The 26,974-nt window shown below is 36.8% G+C and overlaps 1 protein-coding gene across 17 annotated transcripts in view; it reads right to left on the bottom strand.

Annotated features, from left to right (window-relative positions):
• Positions 1 to 26,974, bottom strand: part of KLF12 (KLF transcription factor 12) — a 511,676-nt gene that overhangs the window by 211,797 nt on the left and 272,905 nt on the right. For 15 of the 17 annotated variants that reach the window (XM_074329362.2, XM_074329360.2, XM_074329363.2 and 12 more), the window contains one exon: positions 17,905 to 17,994. The exons of the other annotated variants lie outside the window; for them this stretch is intronic. In XM_074329362.2, coding sequence (XP_074185463.1) covers positions 17,905 to 17,994 — 90 coding nt within the window. The remainder of the gene's footprint in view (positions 1 to 17,904; positions 17,995 to 26,974) is intronic. 17 annotated transcript variants of the gene reach the window in all.

Genomic DNA, 26,974 nt, shown 5'->3' with positions numbered 1-26,974 from the left:
TTTGCAATGTTGAAAAGCAAATGGTTTCATTCCTCACATGACGTGTGCTCTGGTTCACCAAGATTGTCCTCCAACAAGCTTCATTCTAAACCCTTATGTGAGAAACATCCAAGCTGACTGCTATTAATCCCTTAGCTCTTACAAAGCTTTCTCCCTTCCATTTCCTCAATATATGGCAAGAAAGTAAGTTCAGCTAGCAGCAGCAGTTACCAGAGATTCCACTGTCAGCATACACCCTATCTCCTTTCAGGGGTTCTGCTGTTTCCCCTTCAAATTCAGAAAAAAATGTAAAGTAGTTTGAAAAGCCTCTTCTAAACAATTTTGCACTGTCAGTAACGTGAATAGTATTTGGTGTTTGTGCAAAGATTATTTTATACATATCTTATTTATGTATATATAAACAATACTTCTGCATAAATTAATCAATCTACATATATGCAAATATTCACATATATTTTGTTTGCTGTTTGTATAATTTATATATATTAATATATAAAAATATAACATACATTTACATATGTATGACTACATATATGTATATGTGTATTGGTAGGGTGTGTGAGTTTGTGTGCACACGTGTGCACATTTGTTTTTAAAAATACTTTATAATCTAAGTGCAGGTGAGCTGCCTTATGGTCTAGGCAAAGCAATGTGTTATTCAAGGAAATTCCAGTCTAGTATTCAATAAATAAATTAGATATTTAGTCAAGTGTCAGAAATAAAAAATAATTAAACGTGATTATAATATACAAACTTCTAAGATGTCTTTTTCCCCATTTTCAAAATCTGAACAACTTTGCAGATCTATCCCTCCCTGCCCACCAAACCTTTTTAACTCTCTATCCAAACTTGTCAAAGCATTTTTTGACTCTTATACTCAGTCTCCCCCCACCCCCATCCCTGCACACTCTTTCCAAATCAGTTATTCTCTCACTCAGCAACAGTTCTCTGCCCTTTTCAGAGTAAAGCAAAGCATGCTCGTTTTCCTGCTTTTTCACTTCTACTCTCGCCACCACCCTCAAAAGTCATGTTTCTCATGTTATTCAGATTCTGTATAACAAAGGCCTACAACAAAAAAGAAGCCAAGGAGCAGCCATGAATACTTACACATTAATATGTTTTCCAATCTCATATGTCTATCAGAAAATATGTTATCGGAAGATAATGTTTTTTCATTATTTGTATATAATGGGAAGAATACTCCTAAGTTTTGATGTCAGATGGACAATTATACACTCTGAGAATCTCTTCAACTGAAAATGTTGTCAGAATCAAATGTAATCATATATGTTAAAAGACTACAACAAATATCTGTTAATAAACACAGGTCTCACCTGCCCTGTCAACTCTATACTATCTCCTAACATAAACCCAAGTTTTTTTAGCTCGATAGTTTTAAAGTAATTCATATATTTTAAAAGTACTTCCCCTAGAGACTAAATAACAGACATACTGAAAACTAAAGCTGTAAGCTTTCTGGATACCATGTCTTTCAAAGTTATTTCAGTTGTTCTCTATATCCTACTCTTAGGACGATGGAAGTATCCTCTTGATTCATTAAGAATCAAAAGTAATATTAAACCTTTATTATCACACTTAGAAGTTATAAAGAAAAAGAGGATGTTCAGAATCTATGGACTTCCTATTATGTGTCTGCAGGACCAACAATTAGCATTATGTTTTCAACTGCATAAAATCTTGTGCTTTTTTTTTTTTCGATAGAAAAATCATTTGCTTTGAGAAGTGCAAAGAATCTGAGGAATTTCTACTACTATGAAGTTGTTTTTTGGTACCTAGTTCCCATTTAAGTGAATGAATTTACTGCCTAGGTTCAACTGAATTGTTTTCCATTTATACTGATAACCTTCTAAGGAGCAAAACTTTCATATTCTGTATTATCCCGAAAATTAATTGATTCTTGACAATCTTAGCCGTAAATATTTAACATATGAATTGGGAATCAAAGTTGTGTTTGCCCTTTTTTCTCTTTCACCCTTTAATTGTGTATGTTGGAAATACTACAGATCTTCTCCTGGTGTCATAAATAGATCATTTGTGTATTTCAAGCACACTATAGGACTGAAGATGAGGTTAACATTTCTGTATCTATAGGAAAGACCAGCAAAATCCAGCAGCTAGCCCTACTGTAAAAAGAAGTTTTGACATATTTGATTAATGAAGGGTTCGGCAGGTTTTCTCAATGATTCTAATTTTCCTTAAAAATCCGGGCAACAGCAGTACTCATCTCACCTCTATATGATTTCAGCCAGATTTAATACCAGTGATAGAAATGATACATGATTGTTGCTGTTTTGATAACAAGATAAACAATTCACCAGTTATCCCATAGTTCCAAAGAGTAGTCGCAAATTAGGGTTCTTCTACTGGGGCTAAACAAAAAGTCACTTGTAAGGCATATATATATATATATATATATACACACACACATATACATATATATAAAGGCATGTATATACATATATGTATATATGTATATATATAGGCATGTATATGTATATATGTATATATATATGAATGTGTATATATATACATATGTGTATATATATACACATACATATATACACATTCATATATATAAAGCAAAATAGAGAATTAAGCTATTATTATTATTATATCTATTTTAGAAAACTTAAGTGAAAACTATCATTTTCTCAGTAGTTCAGACAGAAGCATACTTTTTTTAAACCACGATTATATAAATATTTAAATAAATATTATTCTCCTTTATTTTAGCTAGATCTCTCTCTCTCTCTCTCCCACACACACACACACACGAGACAATGTCTTTTCCATTAAAAAAATAAAATGTCACCTAAAAAAATTAGACACTGGAGTATTTGTCTTGATTCTTACATTAACAATCAACTTTTACATGTACTCGTCTTTGATTGCTAAGGACTGACACATGCAGAGAAGTTCTACTGCCAAAGAGAAATGAGAGGCTGGATTTTGGAATATGAAAGGGAAAATGACAGAGAATAGTGTGATATGGGTTTCGTAAGATTTTATAAAATTCGTCCATTTATTTTGTTTTGTTTAGGATAGGGAGACACAATCCGTCTTTTCTTACAGCCAGTAGAAAAGCAGACTCTTCGTCCCATCCATGTGAGAGGTGACAGAATTAGGATTCTACGTAGCAATACCTTGACACCGCGTCATAGGAACATAAACATAGAATCTCAGATTTCTAGTCAGGCTGAATACATTTTTTAAAAAGAAATAAACATTTGTTGAGAACTTATTATGTGTTGTTATAGATATTGCGCAAGGCTTCAGCTCACCCCAAAAGACTCTGGTTCAAATTTTTTAAAAAATGTGTGTGTGTGTGTGTGTGTGTGTGTATGGAGAGAGAGAGAGACACCTCTTTAGATGAGTAATTAGAAAAAATGACCCTAGAACAATCACGTGCTAGGCTCTGATGGGCCAGAAGAGCACAGAGTGAATATTAACCCCAAGTCCCCTCTCCGCAGGGTGGCTTTATGTGGCGCTCACTGGCCACTGCAGCTCTGCTGCGAGGCTTTCCACAGTGAACTAGGATCCAACATCGCAGTTCCATTCAGATAGCAAGTCTCATTCTGTACAAAAGCTGTGGAATCTTTGGAGACGACATTTAAATGCCAATTTACATGCTGCCTCTTCTAAGTTATGGCACTTACAACATCAATATTTTAAACAGTTCAAGTGTTTTTTAACTTCCAAATGAGTCATTTACTCTCTTAGTAGGGAAGAGGTAAAATAAAATGTCAATGACTAAAATGAGCACTACTTGTTCAAAGACAGAGTTAAGTACATTTCTCATGATTCAGTGGTAATTGGCTTAGAACCTGAAAATACAATTCTACACCTGACAATGGGAACTCACTGGGCTCCACAGGAATTCAAAGACTCCTGGAGCAAAGCAGGCCCAGTACTATCAGTGTCACACTCACTATACTTACGCAATTTCCACACAACTCTGAGTTTTTAAAGGAATTATTCGTGCCATCAGAACTTCCATGCATCTACCAATCAATTGCGGGTCCTGAAAATCCCTTAGTTGTCTCCAGACTGCAGTGCCCACTGGCTCTTCTAACAGGCCTGGCGCATCAGCCAGGGCTTTCCCAGAGCGTCAAACAGCCACGTGCAGCCTTTCATCACTCCATCGCAGAAAGGAGATTCTGTGATTTAGATGGTGGCACCTTAGAAGTCACAGTCGCAAAAAGCCTAATGCACCAGAGCCTGTATTACTCACTCTGGATCAGCGGTTCTCCTAACTGCTGTCGGCATGAGAATGACCTGGAAAATTTGCTGAATACTCAACTTGTTTTCTCCTATTCCCAGAGATTCTGATTTGGCAGGACTGGGGTATGAACCCAAGAGATTTTGCAGCCATGGTCAGTAGACGACACTTTGAAAAATGCTGCTTTCCATGCCCCAGGTTTCCTAGTCCTGAGATGGACATATCGTCTCACCAGTTCAATGGGGCTCACCATCTGACCATTGGGGTAACGCTAGAACATCTGCATTCCCTGGCCACCCCTCAGACGCAATTATCAAACCATGTCACACTTACGTAAAAACTTCATTTCTCAGTTTTCCTGTATGAGAAATGACTGCAGGACCTGTTCTAGTCCACCTACTCATCGAATTGATACAAACATAAGATTATAATGCACAAGAAAGCTCTGAAGCACGCAAAGGATATTCACAGATACACAGTGGCACTCAGGTACAGCATGGCCAACACTTAAAATCATAAAGAACATCAGTACATAACAAAGTGTAATATCCTAAAACTTGATTTACACACATAAAGTTTCGTATTTTGGGGTTCTCCCATGTATATTTGTTCAATGTTCCACCCCCTCAGGTTTTTTTGTTTGTTTGTTTTTAAATGACTGACTGAATAAATAACTGGGAACTATAAAGGTGTTGTAGAAGAATAACTTATTTTAAAAAACTAATCAGACTAAAGCATTCTAACTCATGAAAGACAGAATAAATGGTTCCGTTTTAAGCACATGTGGTTTCTCTTCTTGAATTACCCAAGTAATTGTAGCTTTGCAGAATCAGGCTAAATTCGCTGCATTTCTATTGTACGATTTCAGTAAAATGGGAAGTCTCTAGAATTACACACCACTTTAAGACTAAGTGAGAATATGACAGAACAGCCCTCAAATAACTCTGTGGGTCCATAAAAATAATGGGCCCAAAGTAACCCCCCGGATTATTCCCATAGTGTTACACAGAAATACAATGAGATCCTATTAGATAAATGAAACGGCACAGAGAATTTGAAAGGGTGTGAAGCATGAAACTCAAATGTCTAACCATTTAACTATAGCACATCTTTTATATTAACAAATATCAGTAATTCTAAATTTATCTAAATGAATTCTGGAACAGCTGAACAGGTCTGAAAATTCAGTGCCGCAGTAAGAAGTGGGGAATAGCACAAATGAGAAGGTGAGGAAGGGAGAGCGAGAAACCCGTATGTCAGCTAAGAGTGAGGAGAGTCCCAGAACACTATGGATCGCGCCCCCCTCTCCCCAAAGATCAGTACTAGGCCAGCATTCTTTACATTACAAGTAATACAGTTCTGTTGTCCAAACAAAAGGTTGAATTATAACCTCCTTTACTCTGAAAAAAATCTGCTCACTGATGGTAGTCTATACAAGAATAAGGCCTATTCCCAGCAATATTTTTCCACACTATATCCACCTACCCAGGAAAGTCCTTCTCTTCGTATCTTCTCTATATTTGTGCTCTAAACTCTTACATCAAGACTCAGTTCCATCTCTATCTATATCATCCGGCCAGCATTTCCTGGTAACAACATGAACATATACCACTTAAATCCAAAGTGACTTTTGGGAATCTTTTCTGTCCACAGCTCTACTGAAAATCCTAAACTGTATACATACTGGCACTTGAAATAAGTAGGCAGTTAAACCCTTTAGCTAAAGGCTTAGTGCTGGAAGCTCTGGGTTATAGTCTCACAACTGCCACTTATTATCTCTAGGATTTAGACAAGTGATTGTATTCTTGTTTCCAATTTCTCATGTGAAAAATGGTTACCACAAATTCTGTTCCATTTCCTCATTGAATTTATGCAAGCATGAAACGGGAACACACAATAAAGTCCTCTGAATTACACAAGGGATACACACAGACGCAAAGTCATCCTGTTGCCATCATTTTTCTTCAGACTACAAACTCTGAAGAAGCCAAAAGTACGTTTCCAACAAGAAAATGCAAGGCTAGATTAACCAAATCAGATTCAGTCTAACGAATAGACAACATTATTTCAATCAATATTTTTCAGGAAAAATGATAATGAAAATGATTCTTCAATATCTGTAACAATCAATGATTTCCTATGATGGCTTCTCCTAGGATATTTCCGGCATTTGTTAAATGGCAGTTTATATCCTAGTTTAGTACCACTGTATTGTTCATAGAAAATACTTCACCTCAAATACTTTACCTCTTTACCTTTTTGAAAATAAAACAATATACTGATGATCCATTTTAAAATTGTCTGAATACTCATCTTTCTATGAAATTCGTAACACAACTTGAAATGACCCAGGAGACTTGTTCTATTACTTTGTTATAGCGACTTAGCCAAGGGAGTTTGGAGGTTTTAAACCCACAGTTCCATTAATTGCTTTCAAGTTAAAAATAAAAAGTATATAACTTGGGTTAGAAGAAAAAAACCCTTAGGAAAGTACATTCTTTATCTTATTTAAAGAATAAGATTGCCATATTTAGCACGTACAGGCTTTAGGATTGAATAATTTCAATCGTCATCCTCATGGCTTTATTGAAAAATATATAATTAGTTATGACAAGAACCTAGCAATGAAATTGACGTTTGAGAGTTGGAAACAGAATTGATCATGGGAACTATGAGTCATCTGAACATCACTGTTCACTTACAATTGCTGAGAAGCACATATTTCTTTACTAAGAAAATCTTCTGACAATATTTCTTAAAGAAAAGACAAAGGACTGACCAGTGGATCAGAGACAGATTCATTTTTTGACAGGCCACAAACACGACTACTCAGCAAGACGTTACACTGATCAAACTTGCCAGCACGTTGAATGTGCCTTGGTAGCAAAGTATACATTTTTCTCTGTGATGACTCTGACATAGCCAAGCAGTAAAAAACAGCAACTGCTAACACCTTTACGTTGTTACATATTTATGTAATTCTGTGTTCTCAAAATACTATGACAGAGAAACAGTTTTCTAGAAGGTGAATCTAGAATGTGGTTGTCAGCTATGCTCAATTTGTCGATTTCTGAAATTGATAGACATACAGTAAAATAAAAATCTGCCCATGTCACAACCAGGAAATATTTTTGCAGTTTTACCTATCGTTAAATAATTAAAAACATTACTTTAACCAAACATACCTTATGTAGTAGGATATTTTTTTAAGTCCTATGTAATTAAGATAAAAGAGAGATTCCAAGAGTTCACACTCACTGCAGGCTAATGTGGGCAATGAGCCCTGGACCTCTGGAGGTTAATCTGCATTTATTGGAGTTCTGAACTAAAACTTTTCATAAGATCTGGTTACATCCCTCTTAAACATTAAAACTGTAGTGGGAATTATTTGATACCAGATGATTTCCAATGTGATCACTAGTTACCATAACTATCAAAATTGAGCGACAATCACTGTTGCAATAAAGAGAAGATTTTGATTCAAAATGGACTCCAGTTCTGTTCTTGTTACTTACTGGTCGTGCGATCTTGGACACACAATATCTCTGCAATTTTATTTACTGATGGGGATAATATTACACTTATCAAGGGTATACTAAGGTACAAAAGCATTTAGGGCTGTTATGTCCTCTTAATGAATGGACCGTCCCCCATACCACTAGAAAATATTCCATTTTATCTCTGGTTATATTCCTTTTTCTGAAATCTATTTTGTCTAATATTAATATAGGTACCACAATTTTGTTTTTGTTGTTCTTTTGTGTATACATGATTCATCTGTTTCTATCTGTTTACTTTGTTTGTCTGCTTAAAAAATGTTTATTACAGATTTATTATGTTCCTGGAAGAAAATATTCTAAACTATTTAAAAGCTTTTCAAGGTAATATGATCCTTTTATTTTCTTCTTCGTAGATGTTTCTTATTTAAAATTTTTTGTAATAATAATGTAATCAGACATAAGAATTCCAGTTTCTGATCTGGATACGGACAGGCCTTGGGCATAGGCAATCAACAGGATTCGGATGACTAAACACAAATAATTTCACCTTTCATACAAAACTTCTTGCTCCAAAGTCAGAAGGGTGTTGGCAAAGCCAACATTCATCAAAGTGTCCATTGTAAGTAAAAATAGGGTTGTCTACTGACACATGGTTGCTGCTATAACAAGTAGGTTTTTAAGAAGTTACTTCCCATGTGAACCATCTGAAGCAATTTCCGCTAATGTCCTCCTTTAGCCACTCAGCTTAGCAACCAGTACTAGCTCTCCTGTATAGTTACAAATCATCAGTGTTCTGTTTGTTTGTTTGTTTGTTTTTTAAACTATGGTAATGAACACATAATATAAAATTTCCCCTCAACCATTTTATATGTGCAGTTGAGTAGTGTTAACTATATCCACATTGTTGGGTGTGCAACAGGTCTCTAGAACTGTTTCATCTTGCAAAAGTCAAACTCTTACCTGCATCAAAGAAAGAACTCCACATTTCCCCCTCCATCCAACCCTCAACAATCACCGTATTTTCTGTTTCATGATTTTGACTCCTCTTGATTCTATCCTTTTACTTTTAACCTATCTGTATCTTTATCTTTAAAGGGAGTTTCTTACAGATAGCATATAGTTGGGTCTTGTTTTTATTTCCAATCTGTCTTCTACATGGAGTGCTTAAACTACTTGCATTTCACATAATTATCAACATATTGTGTTTGAATGTACCATCTTGCTATGTTTTCTATTTCTCCTATCTGTTCTTTGTTCATTTTTCCTCTCTTCCTGCCTTCCTTTAGATAAAAACTGACCATTTTAAAAATGTTTCCAGTTTCTCTCCACCACTGATTAACTATACTTGGTTGGTTGTGTGTGTGTGTGTGTGGGGGGGGGGTGTGTGTGTGTGTGTGTGTGTGTGTGTGTGGTTGCTCTAGAATTTACATTATATACCTTTAATTTAACACAGTCTACCTTCAAATAAAACCATACCACTTCCTACATACAACAGTATATGTCATCCATTCTCTGATATTTTACTGTTGTTACTCATTTCATTCAATATACGTTATAAACTCCATAATGTAAGTTATTATTTTTTCCTTTAATAAAAATGATTCTTAAAATCTTTTATATTTGCCTAGATATTTATCATTTTGAGTGCTCCTCACTTCCTGTGTAGATGCAAATTTGTATCTAGTGACCCTTTTCTTCTACCTAAGAAAGTTCTTCTGTCCTGAAGGTGTCTTGATACCAAGTCTGATTTCTGTATGTCAGGTATATTGCCCCCTTCCCCTCCCACTGTTTTTAAGGCTACTTTCCATTGTTGTCATCAATTGATTATTATAAGCTTTGGTGTGGTTTCTTCTGCTTGGGGCTCAATGAATGAACATCTTGGAGTTGCGGATTTATAGTTTTGCACATTTGGATAATGTCTAGCCATTACTTCTTCAAAAAGTTTTTCTGACACCTCCTGAGAGTCCAACTGTACATGTAATTAGGCAACTGGACATTATTCCATAGGTAGCTGAGGCTCTGTTTATTTTCTCAGTCTTTTTTCTCTGTATCTGATCAAGTTGATCAATTTTCATCAAATGCCAGAAACTGTGACTTTTACGTTACTGAGGGCAAGATCTTGTCTCCCTTGGAGTGTTGGATTTGGTTCTGGCACAATTAAGTAACTTGCTGATCAGTTGGATCCTTTCACGTCTTGCTCCCCAGGTCTGTCCTGGCTAGGGTCAGACCAGACTATTGAGACTAATTCAGCCCCATTACTAAGCTCTGATCCTTCTGAGATCTCTACCAAATGCCCCACATATAAAGAGGTCTCTCCATTACGGTTTGTGTGAACTTTATGGGCGCTCTAAGGATTGTTCAGCCTATTGGATTTCTTGTCCTTTCCTTGCCTTCCTCCAAATACAGGCAGATCATTACTCAGGAAACCCTTAAGGAGACCACTCTAACGTTCTCCAGAGACCTTTCTTTGTACAACTCATTTCTCTTTGTTACAGTTCCCTTAAAAATTAGTTGCCTTAACCTCTCCAAATTCCAATCCCTGCCTGCTTAACTCAGTGTAACTGCTAGGCCCAGTTTGGCTTCTTTCTCCCTGCTTTGCCCCCAGGCAGCAGGCTGAGGCCACCACAGAACTCACCGCCTCTTCTGCCCTGCTCCCAAGGATCAGTCATTAACTGTTTTGTCCAATATGTAAAAAACACTCCATATAATTTGTCCGGTTTTCTAGTTGTTTATGATGGGAGGTCAATTCCCATAGCAGTTAATCCCTTGTGGCCAAAAGCAAAAGTCCTCTAAGGGTTAAATAAGATGTATTTCTGAGGTATTTTATAAACTGTGAATCAGTATGCAAATATTAGCACAAGAAAACACATCTTGATAGAGAGAAATACATGCCTACTTCATGGTCTATTTTTTTTTTTTTTTTATTCTGCTGCAAAGACTAGTAAATGAAGAACATGATCACGCATAAGCTGAAATATTCTAGAATGGTTAATTTCCCCCAAATCAAAATTCCCAAATTATTAAGGGCATGAAATTTTTTTAAGCAGCGTTCCTTTTTACAAAGCACTGACCCTTTAAAAATGCAAATACGTAACTCTTGGAAAGAATAGCATTTTACATTCTACTCAGTTAATGAGACTGCAGTTAAAACTGGTCATCTCTTGGTACAGTGAACCATTACAGCATAGAGGTCGGGTGTCTGAATTGTGGGTGGAGGAGAATGAAGTTGAAGAAGAAAGTGCATTACTAATGGGAAAGAAGGAGGGCAGAATTATCGACTTCATAGCTTTGCCCAGGGCAGGCCCCTAGGGAGAGGATTTGTCTGCCTGCTATATTTCCCTTGGGTACTATCTGTAATTACTATCACAGCTCATTGATTTTCAATTCTTTCTATTAATACATTTATTGGCCATTCTGACATTATTAAAATCAGTCTAACTCTGTTTCTTCAGTGGAGGACATCTCTTCCATAAAACATAAGATTTGCAAGTGCAGATATATTTTCTTCTGCTTTTAAAAAAATGGTCTTCTCATATTAGCAATGACACAGATTCTGCAAATGTTTTTCTTTGAAGCCATGTAGTGACTTCACTACAGATCAAAACATCTCAAACAGTGGGTCATCAGAGAATATTAAATGATAAGCAAATTTGTATGTCTAAGATAATTCTACCAATTTACTGGCTACGTTGACTCCTGTTCCACAGTAGGGGAGGTAATAATGAGGTTCTGTTAAAGGGTAATTCAAGCGGCATTTTTACAATGCCTTTCCTCTCTTCTGATAAAGTCATTAAAGTAACAACGCTTTTACACAGAGGTATATTAAATCTTTGTTAAATTAAACGTAGTGGTTCACGGAGGAACAGAAAAAGTTAGGTTTGTAGTTGGGTTCCCTTCCCTCCCACCCCACCCCGCCCAAAGCTGCTAATTTATAATTAACTGCCTGTCTTAAATAAGCATTCTATAGCACGTGTCTACATTCAGCTACAAAACTTACACCTGTCTATTTCTTTATTAAGCCTAAGAATTGGCCGTTTCCAAAACAGCACCTGTCTCAAAATCAAATTCTACAACTGGCTCTCCCAATAAACAGCATCTGAATCAATCACTATTTATTGAGCCCTGCCGATCTAGAAACTCCTTGTGCGGGGATAATGAAGAATAACGAGAAACATACAGCACAGCTCTGCTCTTAAGGAAGTTACAACAGAATTGGCTTACTGATTGATGCTCATCAGTTCTTTGTGATACAGAAATGTCCTCAATGACTTATGACTTATGCCTTGTTCCGAATGTCCTGTAGAATGGTTTGCAAAAGTTCCTACATGCTCCCTTCAGGAAAAAACCACTATGCTCTTTTGCCCGACCTCTAAAGTTAGGGAGCTCAGAGGTATCTCTGGTCTGACCAGGACTGGTATTTTCTGCTAGGAAGCCATGGAGAACACACTTGAACCTATACCTGTCTGCTACCCATACCTATACCCTTCGCAGCTACATGGCTGTGGGAAAGAGACGTTGGGCTCTCCAATGAACACAGAGGGGTCTTTGACCATGCAATTAATTACTGACTGTATGGAGCACTTTAAATTAGCAAAACACCACATCTCACTCCATCTCTCTCTCTCTCTCTCTGCCAACTTATTACCACGTCTCTATTCACCAGCCCAAGGATCAGAAGAGCACCTGACTCTACAAGAGAACAGAGAGATGAAGTAAGCAAGGGCTTCACCACTATTGTCGTTGGTGAATGGACTCAGGTCAGCACCTTCCCTATGGCAGATGCCTTAGAAAACAAACAGTGAGGGTGATTAAGTGAGGAGTGTTTCTTTCCTGTCTCCCTCGGACACCTCTGTGCCTATGTATTTTTTTTATACTTTTATTTAGAGAGCACTTTTCTTCTTTTTAAAAATATGTTACTTTAAAGAATTTCAAACATATACAAAATTAGGCAGAAGAGTTAAACAAGTTGTCTGGTACCCATCACCCAGCTTCGATAATGATGGAATCATGACAAATCTTATTTCTATACCCATTCATTCTTTCCTCCATTTTAATTTGCAACAAATCCAAGACATTTAATCATTTCATTTGTAAATACATCAAGAAGTATCCTCAAAGTGTATAAACTCAGAACTCTAAAAAATTGTGGCCAAATAACCAGCATCACACGAAAATATGTCATTTTTATGTTAATTTAGTAATTGATCTCTGGCTTCATTATTTTTCACAAGATAAAATCTAATCAGAATTTGAAACATTTCCTCAGATGTGCTTAAATAAAAATTCAAATAATGGGCCGGCCCAGTGGCTCAGGCGGTTAGAGCTCCATGCTCCTAACTCCGAAGGCTGCCAGTTCGATTCCCACATGGGCCAGTGGGCTCTAAACCACAAAGTTGCCAGTTCAATTCCTCGAGTCCCGCAGGGTATGATGGGCAGCACCCCCTGCAACTAAAGATTGAACATGGCAGCTTGAACTGAGCTGCCGCTGAGCTCCCAGATGGCTCAGTTGGTCGGAGCGCGTCCTCTCAATCACAAGGTTGCCGGTTCAACTCCCACAAGGGATGGTGGGCTGCGCCCCCTGCAACTAGCAACGACAACTGGACCTGGAGCTGAGCTGTGCCCTCCACAACTAAGACTGAAAGGACAACAACTTGAAGCTGAACTAAGATTGAAAGGACAACAACTTGACTTGGAAAATAAAAAAAATCCTGGAAGTACACACTGTTCCCCAATAAAGTCCTGTTCTCCTTCCCCAATTAAAAAAAAAAAAAAAAAAAAAAGATCTTAAAAAAAAAAATTCAAATAATAAATAAGGGTTCCATTTTGAGATTTACCGTAAGTCTACTTTTAGAATCATAAATTAACATCGATGTTAAAATCTCTACCAAATACCTTATGAAAATTGCAGCAATAGAAACTGAAGCAATGGGGCCATTTTCATCCATTTTTCTTCATAAGGAGAATATTTATTCAGCACCCACCATATGCCGAAAGCTCTTGTGAGGCTGGGTAGTTCATTTCACTTTTAAGTGAGGAGAAATAAGCAGATGGAGACCAAATGTGACACACACTGCTGGCACCTGGCTGAGCAAGCATTTGAACTCAGGTCTGTCTCTCTTTAATGTCTATGCATTTCTACTTCCACACACAGGTAGCTTATTGTAGCAGGATTATTAAACTTGTAATCAAAAATGCTTTCTCTCATTCCTTGCCCATTAGAATGTCAGACTGAACTTGGGAAGACCGCATCTCCAACATCCCCACTGTACAGGTGAGGACCTAAAGGCCTGGAGATACGAAGTAACCTCCCAAAGCCTCTGGGAAGCTGCAGGGCCAGGAATAAAATCCCATTTCCCGTCTTTGAGGCAGTATCCTTTCTCGGCATACTGACTCATCTCTGGGTATAATAGTTCCAGTGCTCTTCTACCTGCGTTAGTCCTTTGCTTAATAACATGTTAGAACACCGAAAGGCTGACAGCATCAGGGAAGCTCTTGTAACTGCAGGACACAAGCACCAAAGGTCACAGACAAAGCCATCACCATCCTCCTTGCTGTGCCCCTGAAGTATATCACAAGAGCTCATGCCCTTCCCATGGACTGCTGAGCAGCGTGTGCTGTACTCCTGATAAGCCTGAAGAAAACTGAAGTCACATTCCAGGTGGCTGCAGTAACAGTCTATTTAGATATCACAAAATTATGAGTGCACGAATCAGAGAATGCCACACACAAGGAAGGCACACAGAGTTGGTGTCAATATGCCACCATATCTATCCAGGTCACATGGGTACAAGATGAAGACCAGACCTCTGCCTCCAATGAGAACGGTTATTCCCAGCGCTTCCAATTTTTATGTTCACAACAACCCTATGAGACAGACAGAGCAGGTTTATAACTAGCCATTGACTGGGTCCATATTTTTCACCAAGCCAATTATAATTCCTGGACAAGTTGAATGAACCAAGTACTTACTGAGCACTTACCATGTGCCAAGAACTACTAGAAAAAAATCTAAGCAATAGTTCTTGCCTTTTAAGCATTTATAATCTGATTGAAGAAACATGACCATATACACAGAGTGGCTAACCTAGGCCTGTTTCATAGTCTTTCTTTAAGCTCTGAAAAATACTCATCAGGTCCTGCATTCCCTGGAGGGGTGGGGTGGGGGGCACGTAGCGGCCTGCTGACAGCCCAAAACCTAAGGGACTATTTATAGTAAGAAGGAGGGAACAAACATACGCCTTCGCGGTGCGCTGAAGCATGAGGCCCGTGTCAAGTAGCACACGGGTATCTTTACAATGCTGCGGTAGCCAGAAAGGGAGACCAATTCTTCTTCCCCTAAAGACCGGAGGTTAAAGTCTGTGTCTTATGAACAGTGTCAAAACTAGGGTTTACAGAGTGATAACAGAGTATAGCAAATTGCCGGCCTGCTCATTCATTATTGTGACGCACAGATGCATTTCTCTAACTTTTTGTTCATTTAACTAACATGTCTCATCTTTTTCAAAAGCCAACGATCTTCCATGTGATTTTTAATTTCACCGCTATGTTTACATTTTCTTATGACAAATCAAACTTCCAACAGCCGTAATAGTAAATGAGGAAAGAGTCCTGTAAAGTTGAATTGAAAATATCTTCAGAATTCTAGCACTCTTTATCTGAAAGTAGTTCTGCGATTCTGAAATTATATAGTATGTCACCCATCCCATTATCTCCAATGAAAAACTCTAGTAAAGTGATTGAATGAGCTTCACTAAAATTATAGATTTTATCTCCAATTTTAAAGAAGAGTTGATTTAAAGAATTACAAATAAATACAAACTATTGTATTGTGTAAGTAGCTGCCATAATACATTTCATGAAACACTGCCGGCTGCTTCTCTTGAAGTTTTACAGTAAAACAGAATGAGATATGTCTGTCATATATTTAAGAAGTACACAGAAAACTAAGAAAAAGAATGAAATCAAGTTCCTACTTCTCTCCAACATATACAATCTAAATTAGGGTTAAAATACCAACATCAGCTCCATTCACAAGGAGAGAGATTGATTTTAATGATCAGGCATTACGTAGAAACAGGCATTAAGTAGAAACAGGTATTAAGTATGAACCCGCAATTTTTCATATCCCTATTTGAGGACAGAAAAACACTATCTATAAATAATGTGACATGAGGTTCTTATTCACCCTGTAAAACCCCTGGGAATATTGGCATTTGTTTTTTGTGCACCTAAATGTTTCATACAAACCTTATCTTAAAACTGAAAAATGATGGCAAAGGAGAAAAAAGTATTTAGATATCATTAAAAATTCCCAGGCCTGGTGACAATACATTTTCCTGACTTTGACTACTGGCCCAGACATATTTTCTGACTTGTCTGTGCTTTTTCACCTTCCTTCAACATGCATGACTTGAGTATACTTACAGATATTCAAGTCGAAAAACACATGTATTGTGAAATTAAAAGGCATTGTGAAATATACCATGCTTTTTCACTTTTCCATCAGCAGTGGAAAACAAAGGTTATCCTCTCTGAATGAGATGTTATGGTCTGTATCATTTGTTAAAAGTAAACATGGGTTGTGCAGAATGTATTATTCCATTAAACTGATACTAGTGAGTTTAGGTTTAAACAAACAAACAAAAAACAGCAGCACTCCAAAGCAATAAAACAAGTCCTTGGTTATGTTAAACAAACAAACAAAAAAAAGGTAAGAACTACTGAGTTTGGAGGATATCGAGTTTAACTTGATGAGTCAGGCTAGAAAATCAAGGTGAAAACATAACTTTCTCTTAAGGTTTATCTACACTGAACAAATAATGTTAATAACTGCTACATAGTCTTTTCTCCATGATGCTCTATCGCTTAAGTCTTGGGGTGAATCTATGCGAGTGAGTCAGCACATCATGTAGACAACTGTAGAGTTGTTTTACGGATTGACACAGTCCACAAAGTTCATTTCAGAGCTATGACAATCAACACTGAACATAAAGGTAAAATGATATCCTCTACAATGATATCCTCTACAAGGTCTGTTTCAGACACAGGCTTGTACTGAAGAGGAGAAATATATATTGCGATGACACACACCCTGTGACACATTGCTCAGGAATGAGGAAGTTATTGGAGAAACCCTCTACAAGCTACCATCCAGATCCATGCCTTTGAATGTCCTCATTAGAAATCTTTTTTGGTACAACAGTCTCCTAACCCTTTGAATGAGATCCCAGATGAATGCACGCACACTGATTTTTATAACAGTAAGTACATTTTACTTAAATTTTCTTTTGATGGTTCAATGACAAAATAGCGCTGTTTAGTTTTGATTTTTTTTTTTTAAATAAGACATACACTAATAAGATTAAGGTTAGGTATGTATGTCCTTTTTTCGTTCATCTGTATTGCCACCACGGTGGTGGTTTAATAAGATAGGTAGGCAGTGTGCACTCAGCTACACTAGCAATGCTTGTTTTCTTAACTACAAAACATGGTCAGCTAATGCTGCAAGCAATCACACTACCCTTATGATGATTTCAACTAGTGAAGCTGTAAATGTTAACAATTATAAAATCGCCATCATCTTTTTCAAAAAAGATCTAGCTGTGCTCATAAGCCCTTTTATTTTCTAACCATAAATTATTTGGTCAATTTGCCTATACACTGTTAAATAAGCTTTCTTTCGCTTGTATGTGTGCTTTTCAGACTCACTGACCTCAAGTTCATCAACTGTCCCCTCTCCTTATGGAGTGAAAAAGGAGAAATACAAATGTCAGCAGAGAAATCCACCCAACAAAGAGTGTCATTCCCATATCTGGGCTCTGTGATTTCCTAAGAAAGAACAAAGCTATTCTGACATTGAGGTTATATTCCTCTTTTGTTTTTAATACTTCCTCTTTGCTTTGGATTTTTATTCGCTTTTCAAAACATGCACCAATTTAAATAGTCATATGGTTCTTATAAAGTTACTGTACCTTCCTAATTTCAGAAAGTGATCTTTTCCAAGTTAGTAATATTTGAGGTTGCAAATGAGTGAGAAATCAACCAGAGTCTCAGATGATTTTTACTCGAGAGAAAATCTGTTCTGCCAACATCAGGATGCTCTGGAAATGATTGCCAGTATCATAAAGAGAAGGGGGGTGGGGCATCTCAGAAACTTCTGCTTACCTCTTGTTCAGATTCCAAAAGCTCTGTTTTGACTCTAACTGCCGGCATCCCATTAAGCATTAACATTCTGTTCTCAAAGGTGTTGAAATTCTGAGAATAAAAAAGAGACAGAGGGAAGTTCAGCTTTAAAGCATTCCAAAGAGGACATCTGGTACAGTCTTCCTTCATTGTAGTACATTTAGTACTGCTAACCTAATTTTTTAACAATGAAGTACAATTAATTGAGAATATCAGCGTAACCAATTATCTCCTCATTTTGAACTTTCATTTGAAATAACGACGAAGAAGTTGAATTAATCAGTCTGAATCTCTGACCTCAGGGTTGGAGGTCAAACTGTAATAAACTGGAGTAAGGAAACCTTACATTAATTTATATGGGGCTGGAATAATTCATCACACTTTTCCAAGAGTGTAAGGAAATATAAAGCACGTTTCTCTCTTCCTTAGTTCTGGAGGTTGTACTGCATACAGAAATCCATAAAGGAGAAAAATAGATAAAAATGATTTATAGACTCACATATTATTGTCAAAGTCTAAATATTTAAAAGTCAAGATAATATAATTCTAGACACACTGAATTTTGGTATCATGGTAATTCTGATCAAATGAAAATTCTTACATATCAACCCCAAATATTTAAAAACAACTAACATAAATCTTGGATTAAGGGTAAATTATTAAACTGAAGTCACAACCAAAGAATAAATAACAATTTTTTTGTTTGTTCTAGTATATGTTTGGCTCAATTAGACATCTCTTGAAAGGAAAACCTTATTTCTATGGTGGCTTAATATAATTTCAAACTACATTTATAAAAAGATTAAGCCAAGGTTATTTTCTACTAATTTTCACTGCTTTAGGGACTTTCTGAAGTCAATAACCTATGAAGGGAGTCAGAAAGCCACATATCAGTGTTTGCTTAAGGCTAAAATCAAGCTCATGTTTTAAAACACGTTTAGAATGCCAACCTTACCCTCATCTACTGACAAAACTGAGAAACTGAAATGACTAAATTTGACTGAGCTTTTAGAATGGTTCTTTGGCTCACTTATAGAGTAACCATACGACACTAAAGTGGTCTTATCCAAAGAAGATTTGTTTCTAAATATTTTGCCCACGTGGTGACAAAGTTTGATATCATTTCTAAACCTTCAGGATTTCCGCCTTTCATACAGTAGTTGCTTTTCTACAAAATAAACCGTTAAATAAAAACAACTTCCACTTCAAAAAAATCACAAACTAAACGTTTTTATCACCAAATAATACTAACAGAGTGCAGTATAAGGAAGCTCTAATTATTTCTATTTCTTAACTCCTCTTTTTGTTTAAGAATAATACTTTAATAAATAAAATTTAGAGGGCCTCTTATCACAAATATTTGCTTGGAAAAATCAACAAGAAGAAAAAGCAAATTTACTCTAGAGTTAACTAATGAGCACTTAAAAATTCCATGCTACCTAGTCTATCAGGTAATAAAAAGAATACAAATTAATGTCATGTTTTTTTTTCTTAGAAACGTAAAATACTATTAAAATTTCAGAGTACATTTATTTTTCAAATTTTTGCTTTTAACTTGTCTATATTTTTTAGGGATATTGTATCCTAATAGATAGCTTAGAGCTGAAGGAATTGTGGCATTACTGACGAGCTCAGTTAATTTGTTCCAAGCTTAGAATCCTTTCATGGAGGCTGGTGAGTTTACACATCAGGCATGCATCTCAAATCCTAATGTGTCACTTGCTTCTGCAGTTAGAAGCAGTGAGCTTGGCTTGCCACCATCTAGTCTCAGGAAAACCTTCCTGCAGCAACCAGCCCTCAACTGCCCTGCTTTTCACAGCAGCCCAGAATCTCCCTTAACAAAGCATCCTGTAGGCTGTTTGGTTGGTAGACAATGAAGAATGAGTTGATATTGCTTCCTACCCAGAGGAGGTCTTGTTCAGACGAAAAGGGAAGAAGATGCCTTGCAAAGGAGGGAAAAAGACAAAGAGCGATTCTGGAAAGGCAGGTTTAATGAACTGTTAGAATCTGATTAGAGGCTAATGTCCCTTTTAGTGCTTTGTACCAATTTACAACTGATACACTTTAACCATTTTCCTCACTGGCTCTGATAAACTTACTAATTTAAAAAAATGCAAGCTAACCACAGTCTTTGAGGTTAAAAACTGATACATCATGAAAACCTAACTGAGTCCATGTTCCATTGAGCACATTTCAATATCACTGCATTTTCATGATGGTTTTCTTTTAACTGTTGTTCTCGAATAATTCTACATGATTAAAAACAGGATGTACATATTAGTTTCTTGTGAACGTGAAAAAATAAACCATATTTTCAAAAATTGTTTAAGAAATTAAGTTTTCCCTGGAAATATTTCTTTTCCTGATCATCCAAAGCCACAACCATAATAAATACCATAAATAACAATATTCACAGCTAAACAACCAATCCTTAACTATTAAATTCTTTCAACAAGTGCAGATTCAATCTGTACATATGCCTGAAAGTCGTATCGTAAATATGTATAAAGCATATTAATCTCTGCATTCATCATTCTAACCCTGTTTAGCATAAACATAAGCACTGAGCATCACAACATATTCCAGAGCATCCAGGAAGGCACTTGGTTTTTATAGAGTGCATGGTAATTGTACAGCAGTGAGGATACAGTGCTTGGAACAAAATATTGATAGATTTATCTCTCTAAACTAAAATCAGATACATACAATCTCAGTTGACTGTAGACTTTAAATATGTAATAAACTCTAATAAGTTCAAATTGCTGTCAAACATATCTTGCCACGATCTTAATCAAAACACATTTGCTATGGAATCAAAAGCTCAATTGATTCCCAAGAGGTAAATAAAATTACACAGTCATCAACTGTAGTGACATGGTACTCTTTGTATATTTATGTTGTAACAAACATTTTGATATTATACAACCCTATATAATTCATATGTGTGCATATATTCAAATACACAGGTATACACACGTATACACCCATGCTATTTTTTTTATGAGTAAATGTTACCAATTAAAGCACATATTCACATCAGATTTATTAGTTGGCTAGTGACCAATTACATGTGAATTGAATGAAAATGGTACTCTGGATATTCCTATTTGCCCAATAAGATTTGGCAACACAACTGTAACTCTCCTAGTCAAAAGCTATAAAAACACAACCGTTATTGATCTTACCAGATCAAAATATTTTGAATAGAATATACAGGAAGAAAGGGACTGATGCTCAATGACCATATCTCGTAAAAACAGAACAGGCAGGGATGACTTTCCAGGTCAACCACTACAATCTGCCCTCCTACTCCCTTAATGCAGGTCTTTTCCTCTCCCTCCTCCTGACTGGGAGTCAGTCATCCAGTTTGCACAATTGGGTAATAAAGAGCCACCTAGTCAATATTCAATAGACCTAATTTTAAATAAGATTTTCCTTCATAAGCCAAAAATATCTACTGGTGTTTTGATGTCTCGAGGTACAGGACATGATCATTTAATTATATATCCACCTTAAATCTTCATGTTCAGTTACAAGGGATGAGAAATATCAATTGTCTCCATTCATACCCGCGTCAGTAATGCAAGGGACATATGAGCAGCAATTCAGGATTCATTGCACCAAGTTGATTAAGAACTTTCACAGAATATTCGTAAAGGTTTATAATGCCAGCATGCTAAATGGTTAAAAGTATTATCTTTGGAGTACATTTTCCTATTGAAAAAGCAAATTAATCAGATTACAAGGAAATTAGGCTTTTGCTTAAAAAATGCTTCTTAGAGGGGTGGCCGGTTAGCTCAGTTGGTTAGAGCGTGGTGCTGATAACACCAAGGTTGCTGGTTTGATCCCCACATGGGCCACTGTGAGGTGCGCCCTCCTTAAAAAAAAAAAAAAAGCTGCTTCTTAGAAAAGTCAACTCCTCTCCCCTTTCTTGAGTCACCTCTACCTTAACAACAACAATAAAAACAATAATAGCAATTTGTTTCAAGTCTTTACCACAGATATACCAGTCCAACCAACTAATAGGTCGTTTGTTTTTTTTTTGAGAAAACATAACTGTTTTACCCCAACCCCAAAACTTGTGCTGAAATGCAAGAGAATCAGTGAATTCTTTTTGCTCTTTATAGGTAAGGATAAACAAACCTAACAGATTGGAATTATACTCAGCCAATCGTTTCAGTGATCTATCGCTATTCAACAAATCACATAGTAGCATGAAACAGTGATTATTTTATTATTCTTAGTAACAAACATAACACCTACCATTTGTATATTTACTATGAACCAGATTCTGTGCTTACAGCAACCCAAGAGGTCAAAGCTGTATTATCTGAAGACGAAGCATGTGAGACATAAGGAGGTTAAACTGTCCAAGGTCACAAGATGAGAATCAACATTTTGGGTTATAATACGGAGTCAAATAAGCCCCTGGTTTCAAAGCTATTTCACACTTTTTTTTTTTTCTTTAAATCAAGCTTTCAACAAATTTCTTTGGTATGATATTATTATACATTCCTATCCTGGAAATATCTCATAATTAATTTAGCATGTCAGACCATCCAGGTGTCAACATCCAGAAAAATCTATGGTAATCTCATCTGCTACCTAGTGTTTTGAAAATATTCATATCCTTGGTGGCTCTTTCAATATTTTCACAAGAGTTTCATACACTTCGATGATATAGGAACTTCACCTTCTACATTTTATACTCAATAAAGACATATTTGGACGTCACACATAATTTACAATCACTTACAGATTTAGTGAAAGTGTGAAAGTATATTTTCCTAAGCTCATATATCCTCGAACTGATTAGTCATTTTGTAGAGGGTATATGCATAATCAAAGTACCTAAAATGGTACAAAACAAACATCAGCTCAATTATACACTTTGCTATTCTAACCCAGTCTTTCATCTTTCATTACTTTACAGGATGGGAAAGTGGATATCACATCAATGACCACATTTTATTGGCAGAACTAAGAGCCAAACTATTGGGACTCTCAACTTAAATTCCCTTCAGTGGTTTCAATGATCAATATATACCTAATTCTGAAATATTTGTCTTCAGTCTCAAAAACACAACCCTTCCATAAATATCGCACACTGACACATGGAATTATCTCTCATAAAGACTAGTAAAACTGTGAGTGCAATGCAGTAATTATATTCTCCTGATAGCAAAAATCATTTTATTTCCTATGTTGGTAAAGTTCTAAATTATCACTACCATGTATAGTTCATGTTAATATTTTAGAAATATGATCTGACCTTCTGAATAATGCCTTCCACCCTAGCATTAACACAAACTGTAAAAAAATTATTTTTGTCATTCATATTCTGAAGAGCTGCACATACTTGGGGGTTGTGAGTTGGCCAAATCTTTCCATGAACATGGAACAGTGAGGGTCTCTGCTATGCCACAACCATCTCAGTCTATCTGCGCCGTATTCATGAACCATGAGGCACATTCGAGACAATGGGCGCAAGCCAGGGGCTGGAGAACAGAAACCAGGTCAAAAACGAGAAAAAAATATGGCCCGAGAAGTGCCAACCTACCACCAACCAAACCCTAAAGAGGAAAGGCAAAAGTTCAGTTCAACTGGGCAGTATTAACATTCCAGGGAGAGTTCTAACACGTAGGGGCAGATATTGGCGTATCAGGAAGGGCTCACAAGTGATCCTCGGTGTCGTGTAAAGATAAGAGAATAACTCAGCCATAAACAAAGAAGGAAATCTTGCTATTTGCAAAAACGAGGTTGGACCTAAAGGATATTATGCTAAGTGAAGTTAAGTCAGACAGAGAAAGACAAATACCGTATGATCTCACTTATAAGTGGAATCTTAAAACACAAACAAACAAAAACTGAGCTCACAGATAGAGAGAACAGATAGGTGGGTGCCGGGGAGGGGGGGGGGCTGTATGTGTGTGTGGGTAGTGAGCGAAGGTGGTCAAAAAGCCAAACTTCCAGTTATAAAATAAGTCATGGGGAGGTAATATACAGCACGGTGAGTATAGTTAATAACACTGTAATTTATATTTCAAGATTGTTAAGAGAATGGATATTAAAAGTTCTCATCCCAAGAAAAAAAAAAATCTGTAACTATGTATGACCAGTGATGGATGACAGATGATAACTAGACCTGTTATGGTTATCATTTAACTACATACAAACATCTAATCCTTACGTTATACACTTGAAACTAACATACAATAAGGCTGGGTCTTATATGAATTTTTGCTCCAAAAGACGCATTAGAGCTGATTATCCAGCAAGGTCTTATTTTCAGGGAAACACGGTAATAATGTATGTCGATTATATCTCTTAAATGTATATATATATGAGAGAAGTGAGTTCAATTCTGAAAAGGAAGCCAGAAATAAGATTCCCTCCACGAAATAGGAGTAGCAGAAACTAATTCTGAGAGCCTAGCCCCCGGAGAGACCAGAGCTGGAGGACAGAAGGAGACAGAATCAGGACGCTACCACACACCCTAGGCCTCCTTCTGTGGGCACACACACCTCCGTATGGCAACCAGGCACCACGTGCCTGGACAGAAGGGCCAAGGCAGTACACGGGCCCCATACACAGACAGTTACACTTGCAACACAACCACAATGGGATCACGGGGTCTCATAATTTAAAAAAATAACATTAACAACTATAATACCTACGATTTACTGAGCACTTATGTACCAGGTATCATTTCATGGGCTTTACATTCATTACGTCATTCATTTGCTCAGTCACTGATTTATTAAAGACATATTTTACTGAGTACCAGGTACTATCTAGGTATTTAGGATATATCAGTGGACAAAAGAAAGTTGTACAGAGTTTCATTCTAGTCATTCTGTCCTCCCAAAACCTTTTTTAAAAAAACTATCTCCATTTTAGACAAGAAAATTCAGGTTCACAGAGATTAAGTAATCTGCCCAAGGTTATGAAAACACTAGGTAATCTAACTCTGGGACTACTAACTATTTTCTATAATGACCTGGATACTGTGACTTTAGCTGCAAAGCTGTATGAGCCCAGAACTGTCCAAGCCACGTGGGCTAGTGTGCCCCAAACTCCTGATATAACAAAATGCTGGGAGCCAGGGCTGAAGTGGGAGCGGCAAGGCAAAGCACATCGAGTACAGATACACTGAAGGGAAATAGCGTCACAGTCCTTCTGGAATCCTTACCTTCCCCTGCAGCGGGTACCTCTAACCATTTATCCAATGTGCCTTGAACCAGTTAGCCGACCCCCCCTTGCTACCATTCTGCTCAGGCTGCAACTCAACCATGCTCTCTCCGCTAGGCCTCTGTATATTCTGTTCCACCTTTGTATTCATCACTACCTGACAAATTCTCTATTTGCTATTACATTAGAATGATAGTTCCAGGAGGGCCATGACTTTGTCTTTTTGTTCATACCGTTTTTCCCCAAAAATAAGACTGGGTCTTATATTAAGGTTTGCTCCAAAAGACGCATTACGGCTTGTGTTCAGGGGACGTCATCCTGAAAAATCATGCTAGGGTTTATTTTCTGGTTAGGTCTTATTTTCGGAGAAACACGGTAGCAGTATCCTTATTCCCAAATAATAATAGCATCCAACATGTAGCAGTATGTGCTCAGGAAACATTTATTGGGTTGATAAACAGAAGAAATACTGACAGATATATAATCAATTCCTTCTCCAGGGTCTGACTTAGGTGACTGATGGTTATTGACAGACAGATGGAAAGAGCATACATACAGTCTTAGGGCTATGAAATCCCCCATATTTGTGAAGAATAATAAAGGATTTGGTGCATAGTGTTCATTGAAGAAACTGCAGGTGACACCAGATAGGTAACTTGGGGTTAGGTAGCAAAGGGCCTTATATGTTATAGTAATTCATTTATTCATTCACAAAGATTTCTTTAATGCCTGCTATGTGCTAGCTGTTAGGGGTACAAGGGAACAAGAGAGAAAGGCTCCCTGCCACAAGGCACCTTGAGGTAAATGAGGAAGAAACGAGTTTGAGTTTTACCCAACAGGCAGCAATGGGGAGTGCTGAAGGCTTATGAAGCAAAAGCATAACGTGTTTAAGCTTTGTGTTTACTAGAAAGACAGCAGCAGAATTAATTTGGAAGATGGCTTATAAACATAGGGGATTTGATGCAGAACGGAGTGCAACCAGTTCATAGACCACCACAATATCACAGGGGAAGGTGGTAAGGGCTTGACCTAAGGCGGTAGCAGTGGGAATAAAGAGGAGGAAAAATATTCAAGGAAGAATGAACAGGCTTTGATGGTATACAAGGAGGAGGAAGTGTCAAGGATGGCATTGATTTTTCCAGATTGTATATGAAGGTTGAGGCACGAAGCCCAGGAGAAAAAGCCAACCATGTCATATATTCCTCCATTATCCGTTAGCAGATCTACCACACTCTAAAATACAGGAATATTTGGGTATATTGTATAATTTCAGTATATACCGCAGGTGCCAAAAAAATGTATACACATTTTAAGAGATATTATCTATGCTCAAGCAGTAATTCTTCATAATCAGAATTGTCTGATGCTGACGGTAAACACTTTGAGCACCTCTTGTAATTGCAGAAGTCAAACATGACTTGTATTCATCTTTTGTTATTGGTATATATTGAGTATTACAATTAACACAGTTTTTTCCTTTCTTAAAATGTGTATACAGTTTTTTGGCACCCTCTGTATTTGCTTATTCAGGATCTGTTACATACAGAGGAAGATTTCTCTTAAGCTGAGGATGTTCAAATCCTATCATAGATATATAAGACAATTCAGAAAACATGCAAGTTTGGTTGAAATAGAGGGAAAAAATATATAAACAAGTCATTTTAGTAGCTACATATTCAAGACAAGAATTAACTCTACTTTGACTAATATGGTCTCCAGAGTTTATGTTTTGCAAACTTTCATGGTTATCAAAACTTAACAAAAAAATTGAATAGATATTTGCCAAAGTACAAGTTTAAGGTTCTTATACATTAACATATTCATTGGCCATTTCCCTTTATGAAAATCATGTGAATAGTAA

Source organism: Rhinolophus sinicus, chromosome 16 (genome assembly GCF_057876585.1).
Source record: "Rhinolophus sinicus isolate RSI-liver-muscle chromosome 16, RSI-T2T, whole genome shotgun sequence".
NCBI classification, from domain to species: Eukaryota; Metazoa; Chordata; class Mammalia; order Chiroptera; family Rhinolophidae; genus Rhinolophus; species Rhinolophus sinicus.
The sequence above is the reverse complement of the archived record's forward strand: the minus strand, read 5'-3'. Positions and strand labels throughout refer to the sequence as shown.